Source organism: Spodoptera frugiperda, chromosome 2, assembly GCF_023101765.2.
Source record: "Spodoptera frugiperda isolate SF20-4 chromosome 2, AGI-APGP_CSIRO_Sfru_2.0, whole genome shotgun sequence".
In the NCBI taxonomy this organism is placed as follows: domain Eukaryota; kingdom Metazoa; phylum Arthropoda; class Insecta; order Lepidoptera; family Noctuidae; genus Spodoptera; species Spodoptera frugiperda.
The window spans coordinates 1,557,917-1,580,702 of NC_064213.1; the positions used below are offsets into that span (position 1 = coordinate 1,557,917).

The 22,786-nt window shown below is 38.4% G+C and overlaps 2 protein-coding genes across 3 annotated transcripts; both read right to left on the reverse strand.

Annotated features, from left to right (window-relative positions):
* Window positions 1-3,180: 3,180 nt before the first annotated feature.
* Window positions 3,181-12,372, reverse strand: LOC126912381 (uncharacterized). The gene is made up of 2 exons (XM_050704222.1): window positions 12,083-12,372; window positions 3,181-3,459 (listed from the first exon to the last, which is right to left on the reverse strand). Exons 1-2 carry the CDS (start codon window positions 12,158-12,160, stop codon window positions 3,181-3,183), a joined length of 357 nt encoding a protein of 118 aa, XP_050560179.1. The 5' UTR covers window positions 12,161-12,372.
* Window positions 3,453-20,963, reverse strand: LOC126912384 (trimethylguanosine synthase-like). 2 transcript variants are annotated; one of them, XM_050704224.1, is made up of 4 exons: window positions 19,726-20,963; window positions 19,443-19,618; window positions 19,147-19,269; window positions 16,911-19,002 (listed from the first exon to the last, which is right to left on the reverse strand). In XM_050704224.1, exons 1-4 carry the CDS (start codon window positions 19,916-19,918, stop codon window positions 18,916-18,918), a joined length of 579 nt encoding a protein of 192 aa, XP_050560181.1. In that variant the 5' UTR covers window positions 19,919-20,963; the 3' UTR covers window positions 16,911-18,915. The 2 variants fall into 2 exon arrangements, 1 of the variants encoding a protein (XP_050560181.1); XR_007707076.1 differs by lacking the exon at window positions 16,911-19,002 and adding an exon at window positions 3,453-5,724 and having other exon boundaries at window positions 19,147-20,963.
* Window positions 20,964-22,786: the final 1,823 nt, after the last annotated feature.

Genomic DNA, 22,786 nt, shown 5'->3' on the forward strand with positions numbered 1-22,786 from the left:
GTAAACAACATTTCCGAATACATAATTTTTGTGTAGCTAAAAAAATGGAGTAAGTTCTTCTGTTTTCCCTACATATTTCCCTTCACTGCTTGCTAGTATTGATCGTAGCGTGATGAAAAGTATACTATAACCTGCCCAGGAGTATGAAGAACAATTGTACCAAGTTTCGTTGAAATCTGTCGAGTGGTTTTTATTTCTATGAAAAGAACATATTCTACATTGTACAGACAGACAAATTGGTTTTCTGATTGCATTTTTAGCGTCAAAGTATCGATCACTAATCGTACCCGCTGATAGTTATTTTTTTGTATATTTCATGTACAGAATTGACCTCTTTACAATTTATTATAAATATTTATCTGATTTAACCTTTCCATTGATTGTTATTAATAACGATAAGATAAAACACACATTAATTCGACACAATGAAGACACAGCAAGTGACAAAAATCACCCGATCATTTCTGTTTGCCAGGTATGAATTTACTTTTAAACGTTTTAAAGTCAAATAAGAAAACTATCTTTATTTTCAGAAAAAATCTTCAAAACAATAAACTACTGTTTTTATTGGATAATGTGTTTTAATTTTAAAAAAGGATATGGGGTTAATGAATAGTAGAGAGATGTTTTTATTATTGACTTATACCATTTATTTACTGAAATTAGTATTTATTTACAATATACACGATTAACTATGTACTAATAACAAATTCTTATATATACAACGTATATTATATTTACAAAACAAACAATTACACACAAATAAAAAAAATGATTCAAGACTACGCATTTGTACGCGGTTGTGCATCATACACAATAGGGCGGCGGCACGGTACCATCATGCAACTCCACGGATGCACGGTGTAGCAGTGTGGGTTCATAAACTCGTTGCAATTATAACAATATGCAACTTCTGTTACTTCGTATTGCACCGGCGCCAACTCTGTCTTCAGAATCTTCATTGACATCTGCATATTCCTGCTCTTCAAAGTAGCTCCGGTGTTTGCTCAACCATTCATCCACCTGTGGAAAAAAAACATTATGTGAGATTACTGTAAAGCCTCAACTACAAAATACTCGTATTGACAAAATGTTCTACTAATGTAAATTCATGAGAAACGTTTATTGGAAACAATATTATATTGTTGCTTAAATAAATAAAAAATAATAACTTACGTATTTATTACAAGTTGATGGTTGCTCTGCAGTCTTGGAACTTTGAGAATCCATTTCAATAAATTGAAAGTAAAACAAAGGTTTTGTGAGATTTTCGCTTAATGTCTACGCTCGAGGGCTCAACACAAGAATGTGTCAACTATTGCACCTCGCTTGGTTTTTATACGTTTCCCCAACCACCACCTTACTGATAAGACGTCGAATTGTGCGTAAATGCTGCGTGTTATTTTTTTTTACGGGGAAGCTTTTTTTGTGCATTACTGTATCTTTTACGTTCAGACACAACTAATTTAATAGAATTCTTTAATTTGTCCATAGGACATAGTCCATCACGACAAACATTTATGCGAAAAGCATTTGTTATCACAGTAGAAACATTTAACTTCTAATATTTTTATCAACAATATTAATGGGCTCCTGACCATTACTTAGTCAAGAGTAATTGATTTTCTGCAATAATTTCTCAAAGTTCAGAGCAATCAACTATTATATATCAACTGTTTTAGGTTTAGTTTAATTTAAAGTGTACATAATATTTATTTCTTTTCTTTATTGTTATGTAATTTGTCTAAGTTTTTGATAGATAAGTAAATATTATGATAAAATATGGAATTTAGATCTAACTATGTATATACGAGCCCATATAGGCTTATGATGGCTAAACAAGCTAATAATAAATATATACATATTCCTGTTTTACAAGAAATATTTTCAAAAATATTATCAATTTGTATGCCTTCTCTCTAGTTGAATAAGGTAGTAATAGTAATATTGTCTTGTATCCAGAGTTTTGCATGAATGACAATATACAATTATCTTTTAAAAAAATCTTCGTTGAAATCTCCAAAAAGTAATGTTGGCATATTGTTGTTGCAAAAAACATTTGTGTTTATGAATTCCCTGAAAGTTTTGTTTGTACGTCTAGGCGATTTGTATAATGCAAATAGTCTGTGATTATTGTATTCAAATGAAACTGCTTCAACGTGACCGAAACTACTGGATTGCTGGAAGTAACTTCTGGGAGACGTGATAGGTAACTCTTGTTTGACCCACGTGGAGTATCCAGGATTAGAGGCCGCTCTATAGGACCCATTGGTTCTAACTATTTCTACGAAACCTGGCAAAGTGAATGAATCCAATGAATAAAAATTACTACTATTAGTTTCTCACGTAACTTTGCCATTTCTTTTACAATAGCATATTTACTAGTTGGAGGGCTGGGTGCTTTGAATGCTTCAGTCACTATAAATAGACCTCGCGCTGTAGTTGCCCGTGAACAATCATAGACCTTTGAATCGTAGGTTTTAAATGGATAACAACTCGTTCTAATGTTGTACCCTGAGTTTTGTGAATAGTGATGGCATCTGCTGGAACTAATGGGTATTGACTTCTGCGAACTTGTCAATGTGATGATTTTTATCTTTTTATTGTGTATGTAACCGGTTCTAACGGAGTCCAATTTCTATCTATACTTGACAGCACTCTACTGTTATGATCGTCAACTTCTCGGTTGCTAGCGTACAAATTGACAGCGCCCCGAGCATCATCTGGTAACGCAGAATGACTGAAACAACGACTTCTAAACAGTTCTATGTGGTCACTTGTCATAGTTCCACTAGTTAAATTATTTAAAGCCGTAGCAAAGGCAACATCGTCCCTCTGTCGCATTACTTGGTTTAACTCCGTAAGTTGAAATAGATCCCAAATAGGTGTCTCCGAAATTTCGGCGAGAGAATTTCGTGAATTGGGTTTGAATACCCAATTATCACCAATTGGTGGTAATTGTCTTAAGGCACCTACAACTATAACTGATATTCCAGCAAATAAAACAGCTATATCTACTCTCAGCCCAAGGCCTTGTCAACTTGGGACCTCACTACGAAACGACGTTTTTTTATATAAATGTTTCAGTACCGATTACAATGCCGGCTAATTTAACATTACGATCTGGAAGATAAATAAATTGTATGCAAATAAAAAACAAATGTTTTACTTTAATTTTTTTTAATTAAAATACATATTGTATATTTGAAATATGAAAATATTCAAAATTATGTCAATTAAATAAAAATATAATGGCGGTGGTGGAGCATTGACTTGCGGCGCCGGAGCATTGACTTGCGGCGCCGGAGCATCGACTTGCGGCGCCGGGACAGAATATGGCGGCGGTGGGGTCCGGGACCGGGAGGGTCCTCCTCCGTACTCCGTGAGTCCGACTCGCTGTCTCACCAGGACTCGTTCCACAGTGTTGCTGCTGGTGGTGGACACAGAATGTCCGCATCTCTGTAAAGAGAAAATAACATATTTATGAGAACATGGTCAAAATCATTAGTAATAATAAAAATATTATGTTACAACTACTCCGAGTTTTTAAAAATGTAGAATAAAAACAAATTAAGTCTTTCTATATAAAATAAAATGACATAAACAAATGTAACCATTATAATATCCAAGTATTGAATACAGAAGCACACCGCCTGTCTTGTGAATATTATACAACCAACAAATTAAATACAGAATAAATTCAATTAAATAAATATACTTACACCATCACAGCGACGGCACCGTTGTTGTTGTGGCTCAGCGCCACTTCGCAAGGAGGAGGAATTAGCTGAATATTCCATTGCGTTTTTTTTTTTATTAATATATTTGGTATCGCTCGTCTATGGTCTTCACCCTTCGGAGTTCTACACAAGAATGCGTCAACTGGTGCACCGCTGGCTTTATATACGGTGCACCCTACTGCTAACCTAAATAAAACCACGCTGTAGCTGATAAGGATGGGAGTAAAACACCACGTTTATTCCGATCATTTTCAAGAATTATAACAATATGCTTAAATCTTTTCCAAGAAATAGTGCATTGTGCCTTCTATTGTATGTTCTCTTAGATAAAAAAAATGTAATTGTCTTATATTTTTAAATTTTATTTTTTAATTTCAATAACAAAGTAATATCCACGAATATTATACGTGATCTAGAAAGTATGCATCTGAGATCGGTGAGGGAGGAATCATTCGTTTTTTTTAATAAATTAAGTAGTTTTCACTCGATTCACTTGTCGATTAAAAAAAAATTCAATCGGTTCACTTGTCGTTGTAGTGGTTCGTAGCAAGTCGTAGCAGCTCGTAGCAAGTTGTAGCGATTTTTGGTGAGTCGTAGGCTTCGTAGAACGGTTAGTTCTATGGACGACATAACATGTGGTGTTTGTCTACAAATGCATTAGTGCCATTGGGTATAGTAGTCAACACGTCCATTGTTAAAGTACGGTATTGATTAAGATAAAGAATTAACTCTACACAATAAAGAAATATCGGGTGAAAAAATCACACGCCCATTTCTTCTTATCAAGAAGACTTTATTTATTGTGTGTATTACTGTAGCTCTTACTTTGTTTCACAAAGGTTTAAAAAACAAAGAATGTAGTTAAACGAGTTTTTTAATTTGCCCTTTATAAAGCAGTGGGACAAAACAATCAACAAAACTTCTCACGCTGATAAGGATGGAAGTTAAACACCACGTTAGCTCAAAGTCAATAGGTGATTTCAAATAAATAATTATCAGTTATGTTAAAAACTTTTACCACATAATATATATCTATACTTAGATGTTCCATGTTCCCATTCGAAGTTTAGTTCAAAAAAAAAATTATTGATTGTATATCATTGAGTGAATATGGGGGTGGGGTACTGCCTCCACCAAGACGAACGCAAAGCAAACTTGTCGTATCTTCCTTTACTGGAACCATTTTTACTTCATTTTCAGATCCATATTTGAGAATTTATTTACGGCTACGTTTTTATCCACCGGTGTTCAGCTAGTGAAGCAAACTTCAAATTTTTTTTAAAGAGCTCCACAATTCAGTCTCGAATTCATGTATAAATAAAGAACAAGATGAAGAAGTTGATCAGAACGGAGCGGCACCGGCTCTCGAACTTTATGAAGAGGCGTCACTATCATATTGTAATTATGGACCCACAGGAGAATACCATATGACATGACACTATGGAATTATAAATTGCTTTCGAACTTTAGGGTAACTTCACCGTAATTGACGCGTGCTATTTACCCCGGCAGCAGCGACGCGTGATTTGTAATCAGTTGTGAGGACTATCGGTACACCATCGAGACTACATAACTCCGAAAACAATAAAGGTTTTTATGGAAATTGAAAAACCAAAATAATTTAGTAAATCGTTCCGTTTATTTATAAATTAATATAAAAAAATATCACAGATTTAGAATAATTCATTCGTTGAGTATTTACAACAATACATTAGTCACTCTTCCCGCGGGTGTCGCGAGACTCGACTAAGGGCAGCGCTCTCTGATGAACCAGATCTTGAGATAGATCTCTAACCCGCCTGCCAAGCGAGGACATTAAGGAAAACTCCTCTTGTGTGGAGGAGGCCCAAAGTCCAGGCGTGAACTGTTAAGGACATACTACTTCTAAAACCAGATTTCAGAAATAGTATGCCGTTATGCCCACGAGGCCTCTCCCTATGTAATTTTTTTCGATCTCCACCCCCTTACGCGCCAAAGACACAATCTGTAAAATAAACAAACATGTTATAAAATGATACGCCCTAACAAAAGAATAAACCATCGTAACAAACTTTTACAAACATTGAAGCAATAGGAGAATGAATCAGAACACAATATATTATGAGCAGAATGTGGGGCGATGTCTTACTTGGTCGTGCCTGGTATTCCTAGGGAGGAATAATTCCACATTGGGTGATATCGTACGCGCCACTTGCATCAGCTCTGACGCCGGTCTCGGCCTCAGCATCGACTCAACGTCGTACTCCTTCGCCTGTGGACAACACACATGTTAATGAAATGAAAATTAATTCAATAAATACACTTGTAAACGATAAATCATCTCCTGTGATGTTTCGTAAATAAGTACTCGTAGCAACAATAATAATGGCAATGGACACATGATGCCACAATAAAACTTTAAAGTCAACTTACCTTGGAATACGACGGACCTCCCCATGGCGGGCTGAGGAAGACTCGTAACAACGAATAATAAATTGGCTGCCAAGTTCGAGGAATTCGCCGGTAATGAATTCTTCTTCTCGTTACGCCGTCAATATCCGTGGAGCGTTGTGACATCGCCATCGCAAAATTTTGTTTTATGAATTGACAACTTTCCGAACATAATCCCATGTTGGGCTGACAAAATAAGAAATATCACTTAATTTGAGCTAATGGCTGTAAAACTGTAATGAAGCACAGTAGTCGAATGAATTCATTCCATTGAGTATTTAGGTCCGTGTACGCACTCGTCGCGGGTGTCGCTGCTCGACTGGGCAGCGCTCTGATGAACCAATGACTTGTTGTTAGTCGCTATGTGCCGGCCACTTACTCCTCTTGTGTGGACGGCTAAAGCAGCTGAACGGTCCAAGGACATACTACTTGTGAGGAACCACACTTGAACACAATGCCGAAACAAAGGCCTTGGTTTCATTTATCTACCCCTTATTTTAATTACTATTCTTCACTACAAACGGTTTTAAAATTTTCTGTTAGCAACAACAATACATTAACCTTAACGCTGTTTTACAAACTTGATAAGTAGGAGAATGTCAACTTCTTATATATGAGCTCTTATCAGGTCCAAGGGTTTGGAAGGCGAACTCCTCTGTTCGAGGCCCAAACCAGGACGTGAATCGTTCCAAGACTACTACTTAACTAATTCATGTTTCTCATGCTTGTGCTCTCATGTCTCAGGTGTCGAGCCTCTGACAGGTCCAATGATGCCCTTCGATCCTGTCTAAACGACAAAGACATTTCATTTTCAAAATTTAATTCAACAAAAACCTAACAGATAATTCACTTCTGTTTTATCATTTCAAGTCTCATATCACTGTGATTTTGCGTAACACTCTCTTGTTTTAGGGAACTCCATCTCGCTAGCTGGAAACATAATAATAGCAGCCTTTGGTAACATACCACAATAAAACGGGAAAGTCACTCTTTGCGACGGCCTCCCCATGGCCGGGCTGGAAACATGTTGTCCGCTTTGGGAGGCTTATGAAAGAAGTCGGCTTTTGTGGTAATTAATTGAACATTTTCTCGGTCCACGTTGTTTGATTCTATTTTCTTGTCGTGTCAATTCGCGACATGTCACATTCAGAAATTAGTTAACCACAAGCACAAGAAATATCTTGTTATTAATTTCGACTAGGAGACAGTTGGAAGATAGGTGGCAACACTACTCTGTTGCAGGTCCGGGCGAATTGTTCCCCATTCATCTGTTTGTGTTAATCACGAGGTTTGGATTTCTCGCTTTGTTAGGAATATGTATGTTAAGGAACCGTATCGCGGTCCAACTATGAGGGTATAGGAACCTGTTAAAAGCATACATTGTTAAGTTTCATGTTAAAATTTATTTACTAAAATACACTTCATTACACTGAAATTACGGTTACTATAAAATTCGCATACGCACCTCAGAACAACCAGTCCTTTAGTCACCAGATATTTCCGCGGCTCGGAATGCAATCGTACTCCAGTCTGCAGGTCATTTCCAATTAATTCATGTGTACTCCTTCATTAGTGATAATCATGTTCAGTGCCGTAGCCACGGCTTCAATTGGTCGTGTGGTCAGCTCCATCAAGCATCATCTAGTGGGGTCTTCAAACTATCTTTTTTACTCCTCACTGCAACCACCGTACCAATATGGAAGTGGTTCTCACATCCAGCATTGCCTCGTCCTGGCCAATTACTTCTTCTTCTGTTGTTTCATTGACAGACAAGTCGGCAACTGAATTTTGCTGTTCTATAAAGAACATTTGGTGTTTGCACCACCAGTCTACGCTGTAACCAAAAATATACAATTAATGAGATTATATTCGTAGTCATTACTTTGAAACCAAATCCGATAATCCTGTGCTATAAGTAGGTAAAGATTCGGGTACGGTGCCTTGGGTGGTGCAGATTCCAGATACGCCTTTGCCCTTGCACAATTATTAAGAAAAGTATTTAAGAAATACTATCCCTCACGGTGGGAGCACGATCACATTCCCTAAGCTTTCCACCCAGCCGCCACTCAATATACCAGCAAAGTATTGACATCTGGATGACAAAATACATTTATGTGCCTTGAATCGTTTTCCTGACACTTCCACGATTACATCGGGCGCGATTTCCTCGAGAAACATTCTAAGTAAGTCTTGACCGAAGACGCGAAGTACAGTTTTCTATTAAATTTGATGTCTGACTGTTTGTAGTATTGTTCCCAAGCAAAAGTCGCTATTGACGCATCTGGGCAACAACCATCACTTTATTCCTGTCTTCCTCCGTCCACTCGCAATATCATCCTCCAGCTGCCGCTGGAGGTGATGCTCTAATTCTATTTGTGACTCGTTGTTAGTCGATATCGGTTCTGCCGGCCCCGGCTTATTGTTCGTGTGAGTGTCCGGCATCAAGCATTTCTTACGGCCTTTCAGCTGATGTATTTTTTTTTATCAGTCACTTGCTTGGACAGTAGATTACATTACATTACTACAACCCTTTATTATTATTTATTATGTATTGCATAATTGCACCTAGAAACGGTTTTACAAATTTTCTTATAATTTGATATTAGAGTAGCGTCATTGGTGAGCAAAGTTTGCAGCTTAGCGTTTATCAGGGAAGGGTTACCGATGAACCTTTTGGCTCGCTTTTCAAACGAACCAAATAAAATTAAAACCACAACACACAAACATGAAAGTTATAGTTATTAACTAACACCCAGTTTCTGTATGTCTGATTAAGTCTCAGCTGATAAATCTCTAGACAGGTGTTAATGGCGCTTGTTTTTTTATAAAGGCTTGTTTTTTGTCATTTTTAATTTAATTCAAAATACTTACCTAACTTGAGGATAATTTGTTCCTATTCTTTTCACGTCATTATTTACCTCCAGTTTCCAGTCATCCACTGTGATTAAATCTGCAGCCCCTCTTGTTAGAGCCTCTATCTCGCTGGCTAAATGGCTTACATTTTTAATGGCTACACGCCTTTTTTAAATGCCACATGTATTCTATGGGATTTAGATCACAATTATAAGGTAGCAAACGCAAAACTTCATGGCCGTGGCTGGCAAACATGTTGTCGACAACATAATTCTTGGGAGGCTTATGTTTTTTATGAGTTCGTATAACTCGGCCTTTGTGAGATCATGATTATGCTGAAAATTTTGTTCGGACAACAATGCTTGTGATTCTGTTTTTCTTGCGTGCATAGTCGGTGACTTATTTTCTTCGAAGCTAAGGTATAGAGAGAGAATTAGGATTTAGAAGTTATAAAAAAATATATTGATATTTCTAAACAATTTATTACCTAAATTATAAAAAATATGTGGTACAATGATTATATTTACAAAATTAATAAACTAAACAATAACACAAACTAAAGACTATAAAATTAACTTTTTCTCTTCAAATCACCCGATCCATCATATAGAATACGCCCGCGGTGGTTCATAGTAGGGCGGCGGTGCAGGATCGTACTGCGACGCCACGCAGTCATGGTCCAATAGAGTTTGTCGATGGTACTCCTCCATTGGTACACAACAACAAGGCAGTGGTGTCGCTCCGTACGGATCAATTGCCGCTTCGTACTGGCCAGCTCCATAATAATATGGTAGTGGGGTCTCGTCAAACGCCGCTCCGTACTCACTACCTCCGCACCAGTATAGCAGAGCTTCCTCGTGAAACAATTCCAGCATCACCTCGTTCTGGCCAACTACTTCTTCTTCTGTTGTTTCATTGACAGACAAGTCGGCGACTGAATTTTGCTGTTGTATAAAGAACATTTGGTGTTTGCACCACCAGTCATATACCTGTGACCAAAAAATATACAATTATGTGAGAATATGTTCTAAATCATATTGAAAATAGCGACAAAATATGCATAGACAGTAACGACAAAAAAAAAGTAAATATTACTTACAAACTCATAACGGCTTGAGTTCTTTGAATTTTCACAAATGCACGTAGATTCCATTTCGTTAATATAAGTCAGCAATTTAAAGAGAAAAGATGGAATAGTATAATCGACGTTACGACGTTTACTCTCCAGAGCTCAACACGAGAATGTGTCTCTATTGCACCTCGTTTTGCTTTTATACGTTACCCCCACCACACAAATGCGCGTGTTATTATTTTTTCTTTGCTAAGAACATTTTGTTTACCATTATTATATTATTACGTTATTACACCTAGAAACTGTTTCACAAATTGTTTGTTTAAATTTTAATTACTTTAACTGTCATTTTGGTGCATTTCATAATAAAATTGATATGTAAAAAAATTTCGCTTCGTTAAACTAGGAGAAAATTTACCACGCATTGAAACATATCCTTTATTTTATAAACAACAAGTAATTATTTTTACCTTAAATTTTTTTTTCTTGTTGAACTATAAGATATTAAGCTTACGGTTAGTTTTGGAAACCTAAATGTGGTGTTTCACGGAAAGTGCCTAACTGGCTTAGTACAAAATCACACGCGCATTTATTTTAAGTCTATACTACCAATATCGTCAGGCGATGGCGCCTATATTTGCTTAGATATCATTCATACTAGTTCAGACTATTATATCTCTCGAACTTTCTTTTCTTTCATTCATCCTCTTTTTTGTCATTTGTAGGTGGAGTACACACGTCCCGAGCTGCTCCTGACTACTGTTTCTAGTACTTAATTTATTTCGTAGATTTCCTTGTTTTAGGGATATAAATACACTTCGTTATTGGTTTTTGAGCTGGGCAAGGTACCAGGAAAATATTAATAATTACATATGAATCCGATTAATAATGCAATCGGTTCTAACGGAGTAAAAAACCGGTTCTAAAGGAGTTAGAAACCGATTCTAACGAAGGAGTATGAGGGCTTTCTCTTTCATAGTTATATTTGGTTCTCCTAAGAAAAAATCGATTGCTAATGACAAAGCACCTTCACTATCTATACCTGATAGAACTTTTCTGTTATGATCGTCAACTTCTCGGTTGCTAGCGTACAAATTGACATTTCATACATTTCATTTCATACATTGACATTGGCTGAAACATCGACTTCTAAACAGTTGTATGTCGTCACTTGTCATAGTTCCACTAGCTAAATTATTTAAAGCCGTAGCAAAGGCAACATCGTCCATCTGTCGCATTATTTGGTTTAACTCCGTAAGTTGAAATATGAAATCTCATAGTAAATAATGTATGAAAATGAAGTTTAGCTTATTTTTGCATAAATTTTTTGTCGAAATAAACTTTTTAAATTTTGAATATTTTTATGTTACAAATATACAACATCTACCACAAAATAGGAAGAAATAAGAGATAATTTGTTTTTATTTTTATAAAATTTATTAATCATCTTTGAGTTCTTTGGCTGTGGTTAAGTTGGCGAGGCCTCGATGCCTCATTCTGCGCGGGTGCTGTTTGCTGACGTGGCGCCGGTTCTGTCTCGCTGTATCGTGGAGGCGGTCCGTAATATGGCGGTGGTGGACCGTAATATGGCGGTGGTGGGGCATCTAACAAGGGCACCGGTCCAGAATATGGCGGCGGTGGTTCATACCGGGAGGGTCCGCCTCCGTACCCCGTGAGTGCGGCCGGTCTCACCAGGACTCGTTGCACAGTGTTGCTGCTGGTGATGGACTCAGAATGTCCGCATCCCTGTAAAGAGAAAATAACATATTTATGAGAACATGGTCAAAATTATTAGTCCATTACTCCGAGTTGTCAAAAATGTAGAATAAAACAAATTAATTATTTCCATATAAAATAAAATAAGATAAACAAATGAAACCATTATAATATCCAAGTATTGAGTACAGAAGCACACTGCCTGTCTTGTGAATATTATACAACCAACAAATTAAATACAGAATAAATTCAATTAAATAAATATACTTACACCATCACAGCGTCGGCACCGTTGTTGTTGTGGCTCAGCGCCACTTCGCAAGGAGGAGGAATTAGTAGAATATTCCATTGTATATTGCGATTTTTTTTAGTAATGCACGTGGTATTGCTCGTAAATGGTCTTCACCGTTCGGAGTTCTACACAAGAATGCGTCAACTGGTGCACCGCTGGCTTTATATACGGTGCACCCTACCGCTAACCTAAATAAAACCACGCTGTAGCTGATAAGGATGGGAGTAAAACACCACGTTTACTCAAGGTCATTTCTAAGAATTATAACAACTATGTATAATCTTTTTTCCAAGAAATAGTGCATTGACTGCCACCGCCAAGACGAACGCAAACGTACTTGACTAAATTTTACTGCATTTTTGATATATTTGTAATTTATTTACTGCTATATTTTTCAATAAATGTTCAGTGGAGCAAACTTCAAATTTTCTGATTAAAGAGCTCCGAATTCGGTCATTAAAGAACAAGTTAGATGAACAGCGGCACCGGCTCTCGAACTTTATGCAGGCGTCACTATCATATTTTTGGACCCACAGGAGAATACCATATGACATTGACACTGGAATTATAAATTTTTTTCAAGTCTAGATACCAGGAAAACTTATTTTGATTGGATTTTTGCTAATATTTTTTTTTACTTTTTAAATGATTTAATTTGCACATTTTCATAAATATATTGAGAGGCAACGGTCATTACTATTAATTTCTTTAAATAGTTCCCTGAGAAAATGCCTCGATAGTAAGATTATAAATTATCGAGGTCTTCTCAAAGCAAAAACAGTGATTGAATGTCACAGCATTCAATGGATACTCATACAGACACTATTATAAATTGACTGAAGTTTAGGGTAACTTCAATAATTGACGCGTGCTATTTACCCCGGCAGCAGCGACACGTGATTTGTAATCAGTTGTGAGGACTATCGGTAAACCATCGAGACTACATAACTCCGAAAACAATAAAGGTTTTTATGGAAATATGAAAAACCAAACTAATTTAATAAATCGTTCCATTTATTTATAAATTAATATAAAAAAATATCACAGATTTAGAATATTCATTCGTTGAGTATTTACAACAATACATTAGTCACTCTTCCCGCGGGTGTCGCGATCGAGCTAAGGACAGCACTCTCTGATGAACCGATCTTGAGATAGATCTCTAACCCGCCTACAATGAGGACATTAAGGAGTACTCCTCTTGTGTGGAGGAGGCCCAAAGTCCAGGCGTGAACTGTTAAGGACATACTACTTCTAAAAAGATTTCAGAAATAGTATGCCGTTATGCCCATGAGGCCTTCCTATGTAATTTTTTTCGATCTCCACCCCCTTACGCGCCAAAGACACAATCTGTAAAATAAACAAACATGTTATAAAATGTACGCCCTAACAAAAGAATAAACCATCGTAACAAACTTTTACAAACATTGAAGCAATAGGAATGAATCAACACAATTTTATGAGCAGAATGTGGGGCGATGTCTTACTTGGTCGTGCCTGCCGCCTGGTATTCCTAGGGAGGAATAATTCCACATTGGGTGATATCGTACGCGCCACTTGCATCAGCTCTGACGCCGGTCTCGGCCTCAGCATCGACTCAACCTCGTACTCCTTCGCCTGTGGACAACACACATGTTAATGAAATGAAAATTAATTCAATAAATACACTTCAAACGATATCCTTTATCTAAGTATCATCTCCTGTGATGTTTCGTAAATAAGTACTCGTAGCAACAATAATAATGGCAATGGATACATGATGCCACAATAAAACTTTAAAGTCAACTTACCTTGGAATACGACGGGCCTCCCCATGGCGGGCTGAGGAAGACCATGTCCGCTTTGAGACGAGGCGACTCGAAGAATTGTCGCCGGTAATGAATTCAATCTTCTCGTGTACGCCGTATATTTAGCGTTGTGTTTCGCCATCGCAATTTTGTTGGCGTCTATATCAATTGCGACAACTGTTGAACATAATCAGACATTGTTAACAACACAAACATAAGAAATAACACTTCATTTAACTAATGAGACAGTAGGTATCGAAGAAAGGTGTCACTTACCTCTGTTGCAGGTCCGGGCGAACTGTATGGGTTCCCGCCTGCACCGCAGAACGCGTCCAAGACTACGTCATACTGGTTTTCTCGGCTATGTGCCACGCCACTACCTCTGGTGACGCTAAACAAGCTCTCGAGTAGTACTTGATGCCCTCGTCGAACCTGTTGCCAAGCAAACATAACGTTGGTTTCATTTAAATACCTTTTTTAAACAATTCTTACACTGGAGGACAAAAATAGATACAGAAATTGTGGAAGAGAAAGTGCCTCTTATGCTTGTATTTGTGGAGGGCGGGGTCCTTCTCAATCTCGGAAAGCATACTGGTCTTAATTCTCCAGTTTCAGGACTAATTTTTATTCCAATTCATGTTTTCTGCTTCGCATTCTAGTTCTAGGGATTACGTATCAGTGGAGAGCCATGTTTGACGAATGGTCGGTTCTGCGGTTAGTGGTGGCTCTTTCTAACGCCCTCCAGATACTATCTTTGAAGTTTTCCCACTGTTCATTGGTACTGGAGTGCATGTGGGGCGGTTGTTCCACAATCGCGGGCTCAGACAGTCTTGGAATTTCCTGATTTCCGCTGGATCAATGGTTTTTGGTCTGACCGGGTCCCTCTTCTTTATTGCTCGCAGACGAAGGGTAAATTGACTAGCAAGAGCAGTGGTCGGAGAAGTCAGCGCCCGAAAATTTTATACGTTTTAATGGATGATTTCCATCGAAACTGTTGATTATGACGTAGTCAATTTGGTTCGATAGCGGTCTCCGGGTATCCAGGTTACAGACGTCTTGGGTGGTACTAAAAAGCATGTTTTTTGATGGTAATTTCTTGCTGACACAGAACTCTAAAAGTCGGGTGCCTCTCTCATTTCTTGTCCCGAGTCCATATTCCCGAGCACGATCACATTCCCCAAGCTTTCCACCCAGCCGCCACTCAATATACCAGCAAAGTATTGACATCATGACAAAATACATTTATGTGCCTTGAATCGTTTTCTTGAACTTCCACGATTACATCGGGCGCGATTTCCTCGATAAACATTCTAAGTAAGTCTGACCGAAGACGCGAAGTACAGTTTTCTATTAAATTTGATGTCTACTGTTTGTAGTATTGTTCCCAGTAGTCGCTATTGACGCACCTGGGCAACAACCGTAATCACTTTATTCCTGTCTTCCTCCGTTCACTCGCAATATCATCCTCCAGTTGCAGCTGGAGGTGATGTTCTAATTCTATTTGTGACTCGTTGTTAGTCGATATCGGTTCTGCCGGCCCCGGCTTATTGTTCGTGTGAGTGTCCGGCATCAAGTATTTCTTACGGCCTTTCAGCTGATGTATTTTTTTTATCACTCACTTGCTTGGACAGTCAAAGATTACATTACATTACTACTACCCATTATTATTATTTATTATGTATTGCATTATTGCACCTAGAAACGGTTTTACAAATTTTCTGTTCAAATTGTTAGGTATTTATCACCCTACGCTGATGTCCAAGAGTCTGCAACTTGATATTAGAGTAGGGTCATTGGTGAGCAAAGTTTGCCGCTTAGCGTTTATCAGGGAAGGGTAACGATAATATGAACCTTTTGGCTCGCTTTTCGAACGAACCAAATAAAATTAAAACCACAACACACAAACATGATGTAGCGTTAATGGTTTTGTAGGTAGAAGAATATTGAAATGAAAAAAATATTTTAGATATAATTTTTAATTCGGGTAGGTAGATGTCGGTTGAGCCGGGAGTGAGTTCGAATATCGAGCGCGTAACGAAGTTTAGTTCGCCGGTAGAAACACCACTATCCTGGATCAGTAGCCGGTTGAGAGGGTAGGTCGCTCGCAGCTCCGCAGTAGTCCAGCCGTAGGTGATGCAGGGTAGACCCGCTGACTTCGGCGTGAAGGTCACGGAGGTCACGAGGTCACTATGGACCAGCCGACTCGGATAGTAGTGAAGAAGTAGAAGAGATAGTGGAAGATAGAAGGTAGATGCTTCATAGTAAGGTGCTTGAATGGAAGATAATGTAGATGCTTTCGATCTGGGGTTAACACTGAAAATGCACTTACCCTTTAAGTACTTGTTTAAAATTGATGTGCGAAACTAATTAGAGGCACAATACGATAGGTGACTATAACGTCTGTTCGCGGCTGCGTGGTAGCCAGTATGATTCCACTAAATTGTCTAATATTCCTCGCCAGCGCGGCGAGTCGCAGTCTAGGTGGAGGGGATCGTTTGCCAAACCGGTTTCCGTGGCGCGGTAGGTAGCTATCGCAGCGCGCGGCGCGCGGCTCACGGCTCATTATATTGTAAGGATTTTTTTCTGTTTAAATAGGGTAACTGTGATATTTACTATTTATTAGTTCACAAAATAACGTGCAACGTTACAAAACCTAATCTTTAACTTATACGATACAACATTTGCCTTTTGTTAAATAAACTATTAGTTTTGACTACCTTTTAGTGTTTTATTCTACAGTGGTTTTCTTAAATTTAACCACCATAAATATCAAACAAACTTTAACCGTCTTATAATTTTTCAGTATTAAATAGATGAAGTGGTTTTAACCGATGCACTGTTCGTTGTAGTGATTCGTAGCTGGTCGTAGCAAGTCAAAACGACTCGTAGCAAGTCGTAGCGGCGCAAGCATCATGACATATTTAGTTCTAGGGACGAAATGAAATTTGGTGTTTTGATGCAAATGGTTTCTATATAAAGGCAAATACAGTACTTTCCAGAGATAAAATAAAATAAAAAGATGTGTTTTTAATATATTTATACCATTTATTTATCTTTGAGGCCGTACAGAAAAATTGGCAGGCATTGTAATGGGCACCATTACATTTATATAAAATAGATCCTTCCGCAAGTTGATCCAAGTTTACAAGGCCGCGATGCCTCATACTGCACGGGCACAGGCTGCGGACGAGGTGCCGGTGTTGTCTCGATGTATGGTGGTGGCGGCTCGTAGTACGGCATCTTCGGGCCGTACAATGTCCAGTACGGCGGTGGTGGGGCATCGTTGGACGGCCCCGGGCCAGGATATGGTGGTGGTGGGTCATACTGCGAGGATATTTCGCCTCGCAGTATGTTGTCGATGTTGATTGATGCAGGCTCTTGATACTCGTAATCGTAATCTTCGCATCCCTGTGAACAGAAAATAACATATTTATGAGAACATGGTCAAAATTATAGTAACGTAAATAATACAAACTGCAATATTGATTAATCATTCTATTGAAAAGTATCGAATCCAGAACCAAATTACTTATTTGAGAATGTTATACAAAATTATAAATAATACATTGAATAATATTTATTAAATAAATATACTTACACATTCACAGCGTCGTCGTCGTGGCTCGGTATTCCGGACGGTAGGATAAGTCACAGGAAATATCATGGTAACGTTCTAATAGACTTGGTATCACTCGTAAATGGTCTTCACCCTTCAAAGGTCTACACAAGAATGTGTCAACTGGTGCACCGCTGGCTTTATATACGCTGCCCCCTACATACTGCTAACCTAAATACAATGAACAAGAGTTCCCACGCTGTAGCTGATAAGGATGGGAGTTAAACACCACGTTTATTCAAGGTCATTTCCAAGAATTAAAACAACTATTCTTTAATCTTTTTTTTAAGAAATAGTGTTTTGTATCTTCTATTGTCTGTTTTGTTATCACATAGATAATAAACCGGATAATTGTCATAAAGTGACTGAAAATATTTTAAAGTAATATGGATATGTATTGATTTTTTTTTAGTGTCAATCGCGAAAATAGATTCACAGAGATTATTTTACTAATTGGGAGCTACAATAGCGCCGAGTGTGATCCTATGTTAAAACAAGAAAATTTCCGCGGACGAAGTCGCGGGCAGAAATTAGTATTTTATAAAATGCTTTACTACACCATTTTTCTTTAATAACATTTTTTAAATTTATTTAGGTTTAAACTTTGAATATGGCTGGGAACTTTATTGTAAAAGCGTATACATTGACATCTAAACGAACCGCATATTTTCTTAAGTCTAGTACCAGGAACAACATTTTTATTTTTATTTCTAATGTTAATATTTTGTATCACTGTACTTTTTAAATGATTTAATGTTTTATACACACACACATTTTCATAAATAAATATATTGAGAGGCAACGGTCATTATATTAATTTCTTTGAATAGTTCCCTGAGAAAATGCCTCGAAGTAAGATTATAAATTTATCGAATGGCTCTCTTCTGCATCACAAAGACAGACTGAATGTCAGCAGCATTCACCCACAGGAGAATACCATATGACATGACACTATGGAATTATAAATTGCTTTCGAACTTTAGGGTAACTTCACCGTAATTGACGCGTGCTATTTACCCCGGCAGCAGCGACGCGTGATTTGTAATCAGTTGTGAGGACTATCGGTAAACCATCGAGACTACATAACTCCGAAAACAATAAAGGTTTTATGGAAATTGAAAAACCAAAATAATTTAGTAAATCGTTCGGTTTATTTATAAACTAATATAAAAAAATATCACAGATTTAGAATAATTCATTCGTTGAGTATTTACAACAATACATTAGTCACTCTTCCCGCGGGTGTCGCGAGACTCGACTAAGGGCAGCGCTCTCTGATGAACCAGATCTTGAGATAGATCTCTAACCCGCCTGCCAAGCGAGGACATTAAGGAAAACTCCTCTTGTGTGGAGGAGGCCCAAAGTCCAGGCGTGAACTGTTAAGGACATACTACTTCTAAAACCAGATTTCAGAAATAGTATGCCGTTATGCCCACGAGGCCTCTCCCTATGTAATTTTTTTCGATCTCCACCCCCTTACGCGCCAAAGACACAATCTGTAAAATAAACAAACACATTATAAAATGATACGCCCCAACAAAAGAATAAACCATCGTAACAAACTTTTACAAACATTGAAGCAATAGGAGAATGAATCAGAACACAATATATTATGAGCAGAATGTGGGGCGATGTCTTACTTGGTCGTGCCTGGTATTCCTAGGGAGGAATAATTCCACATTGGGTGATATCGTACGCGCCACTTGCATCAGCTCTGACGCCGGTCTCGGCCTCAGCATCGACTCAACCTCGTACTCCTTCGCCTGTGGACAACACACATGTTAATGAAATGAAAATTAATTCAATAAATACACTTCAAACGATATCATTTATCTAAGTATCATCTCCTGTGATGTTTCGTAAATAAGTACTCGTAGCAACAATAATAATGGCAATGGACACATGATGCCACAATAAAACTTTAAAGTCAACTTACCTTGGAATACGACGGACCTCCCCATGGCGGGCTGAGGAAGACCATGTCCGCTTTGAGACGAGGTGCCAACTCGAAGAAGTCGCCGGTAATGAATTCAATCTTCTCGTGTACGCCGTATATCGTAGCGTTGTGTTTCGTCATCGCAATTTTGTTGGGCTCTATGTCAATCGCGACAACTGTTGAACATAATCAGACATTAGTTAACAACACAAACACAAGAAATAACACTTAAAGAGCATTCAACTAATGGAGACAGTAGGTATCGAAGAAAGGTGTCACTTACCTCTGTTGCAGGTCCGGGCGAACTGTATGGTGTTCCCGCCTGCACCGCAGAACGCGTCCAAGACTACGTCATACTGGTATTTCTCGGCTATGTGCCGCGCCACTACCTCTGGTGTGACGCTGAACCAGCTCTCGCGGTCCAACTTGATGCCCTCGTCGAACCTGTTGCCAAGCAAACATAACGTTGGTTTCATTTAAATACCTTTTTTAAACACTTCTTACACTGGAGGACAAATGATACAGAAATAAACAACCACCTGTGGAAGAGAAAGTGCCTCTTATGCCAGTATTTGTGGAGGGCGGGGTCCTTCTCAATCTCGGAAGGCATACTGGTCTTAATTCTCCAGTTCTCTCCAGGACTATATTTTCTATTCCAATTCATGTTTTCTGCTTCGCGTTCTCAATAATTCTCCAGGTATCAGTGGAGAGCCATGTTTGACGAATGGTCGGTGGTCTGCGGTTAGTGGTGGCTCTTTCTAACGCCCTCCAGATACTATCTTTGAAGTTTTCCCACTGTTCATTGGTGCTGGAGTGCATGTGGGGCGGTTGTTCCACAATCGCGGCGCTCAGACAGTCCTGGAATTTCCTGATTTCCGCTGGATCAATGGTTTTTGGTCTGACCGGGTCCCTCTTCTTTATCGCTCTCAGACGAAGGGTAAAATTCGCGACTAGCAAGCAGTGGTCGGAGCCACAGTCAGCGCCCGAAAATGTTTTTACGTTTGTAATGGATGATTTCCATCGACTGTTGATTATGACGTAGTCAATTTGGTTGCGATAGCGGTCTCCGGGGGATATCCAGGTGTACAGACGTCTTGGGTGGTGCTGAAAGCATGTGTTTTTGATGGTGAATTTCTTGCTGACACAGAACTCTAAAAGTCGGGTGCCTCTCTCATTTCTTGTCCCGAGTCCATATTCCCGAGCACGATCACATTCCCCAAGCTTTCCACCCAGCCGCCACTCAATATACCAGCAAAGTATTGACATCTGGATGACAAAATACATTTATGTGCCTTGAATCGTTTTCCTGACACTTCCACAATTACATCGGGCGCGATTTCCTCGAGAAACATTCTAAGTAAGTCTCGACCAAGACGCGAAGTACAGTTTTTGATGTCTGACTGTCTGTACTACTGTTCCCAAGCAAAAGTCGCTATTGACGCATCTGGGCAACAACCATCACTTTATTCCTGTCTTCCTCCGTCCACTCGCAATATCATCCTCCAGCTGCCGCTGCAGGTGATGCTCTAATTCTATTTGTGACTCGTTGTTAGTCGATATCGGTTCTGCCGGCCCCGGCTTATTGTTCGTGTGAGTGTCCGGCATCAAGCATCTCTTACGGCCTTCAGCTGATGTATTCTTTTTTATCACTCACTTGCTTGGACAATCAAAGATTACATTACATTACTACTACCCATTATTATTATTTATTATGTATTGCATTATTGCACCTAGAAACGGTTTTACAAATTTTCTGTTCAAATTGTTAGGTATTTATCACCCTACGCTGATGTTCAAGAGTCTGCAACTTGATATTAGAGTAGGGTCATTGGTGAGCAAAGTTTGCAGCTTAGCGTTTATCAGGGAAGGGTTACCGATGAACCTTTTGGCTCGCTTTTCAAACGAACCAAATAAAATTAAAACCACAACACACAAACATGAATGTTAAAGTTTTTAACTAACACCCTGTTTCTGTATGTCTGATCAAGTCTCAGCTGATAAATCTCTTGACAGGTGCCAATGGTACTTCATTTTTTATAAAGACTTGTTCTTTTTTTCATTTTTAATTTAATTCAAAGTTCAACCTAACTTCTGCCTGCCGTTTCAAGTCATCCACTGTGATTGAAGCTGCAGCCTCTCTTGTTTTAACCTCCATCTCGCTGGCTAACTGGCTTAAATTTTTGATGGCTACACGCTTTTTAAATGCCTCGTGTATTCTATGGGATTTAGATCACAATTATAAGGTAGCAAACCCAAAACTTAATGGCCGTGGCTGGCAAACATGTTGTCGACAACATAATTCTTGGGAGGCTTATGTTTTTTATGAGTTCGTATAACTCGGCCTTTGTGAGATCATAATTATACTGAACATATTGCTTGGACAACCACGCCTGTAATTCTGCTTTTCTTGCGTGCATAGTCGGTTACTTATTTTCTTCGAAGCTAAGGTATGGAGCGTTATCAATCAACAAGGCAGTTTTTGGGCATATATATTTTATTGCTTAAAAAATTAGGGTTTAGAAGTTAGAAAAAAATATATTGATATTTCTAAACAATTTATTACCTAAATTATAAAAAATATGTGGTACAATGATTATACTTACAAAATTAATAAACTAAACAATAACACAAACTAAAGACTATAAAATTAACTTTTTCTCTTCAAATCACCCGATCCATCATATAGAGTACGCCCGCGGTGGTTCATAGTATGGCGGCGGTGCAGGATCGTACTGCGACGCCACGCAGTCATGGTCCAGCAGAGTTTGTCGATGGTACTCCTCCATTGGTACACAACAACAAGGCAGTGGTGTCGCTCCGTACGGATCAATTACCGCCTCATACTGGCCAGCTCCATAGTAATATGGTAGTGGGGTCTCTTCAAACGCCGCTCCGTACTCACTACCTCCGCACCAATATAGCAGTGCCTCCTCGTGATATAGATCGAGCATTGTCTCGTTCTGGCCAACTACTTCTTCTCGTTCTTCATTGACACACGATTCCGCGTCTGAATTGTGCTGTTCTTTAAAGAACATTTGGTGTTTGCACCACCATTCATATACCTGTGACCAAAAAATATACAATTATGTGAGAATATATTCAAAATCACATTAAAAATAAATCATTAATAGCGACAAAATATTCTGTTGCAGAAAATTCATAGGAAACTTTTAAATTACAGTAACAACAAAAATTTCTTAAATAAATAAGTAAATATTACTTACAAACTCATATCTGCTTGGTTTCGAACTTTCGCAAATGCAAGAAGATTCCATTTCACTTATATCACTCTACAATTTAAGGAGAAAGATGAATTAAATGATCAACGACGATCAACGACGGTT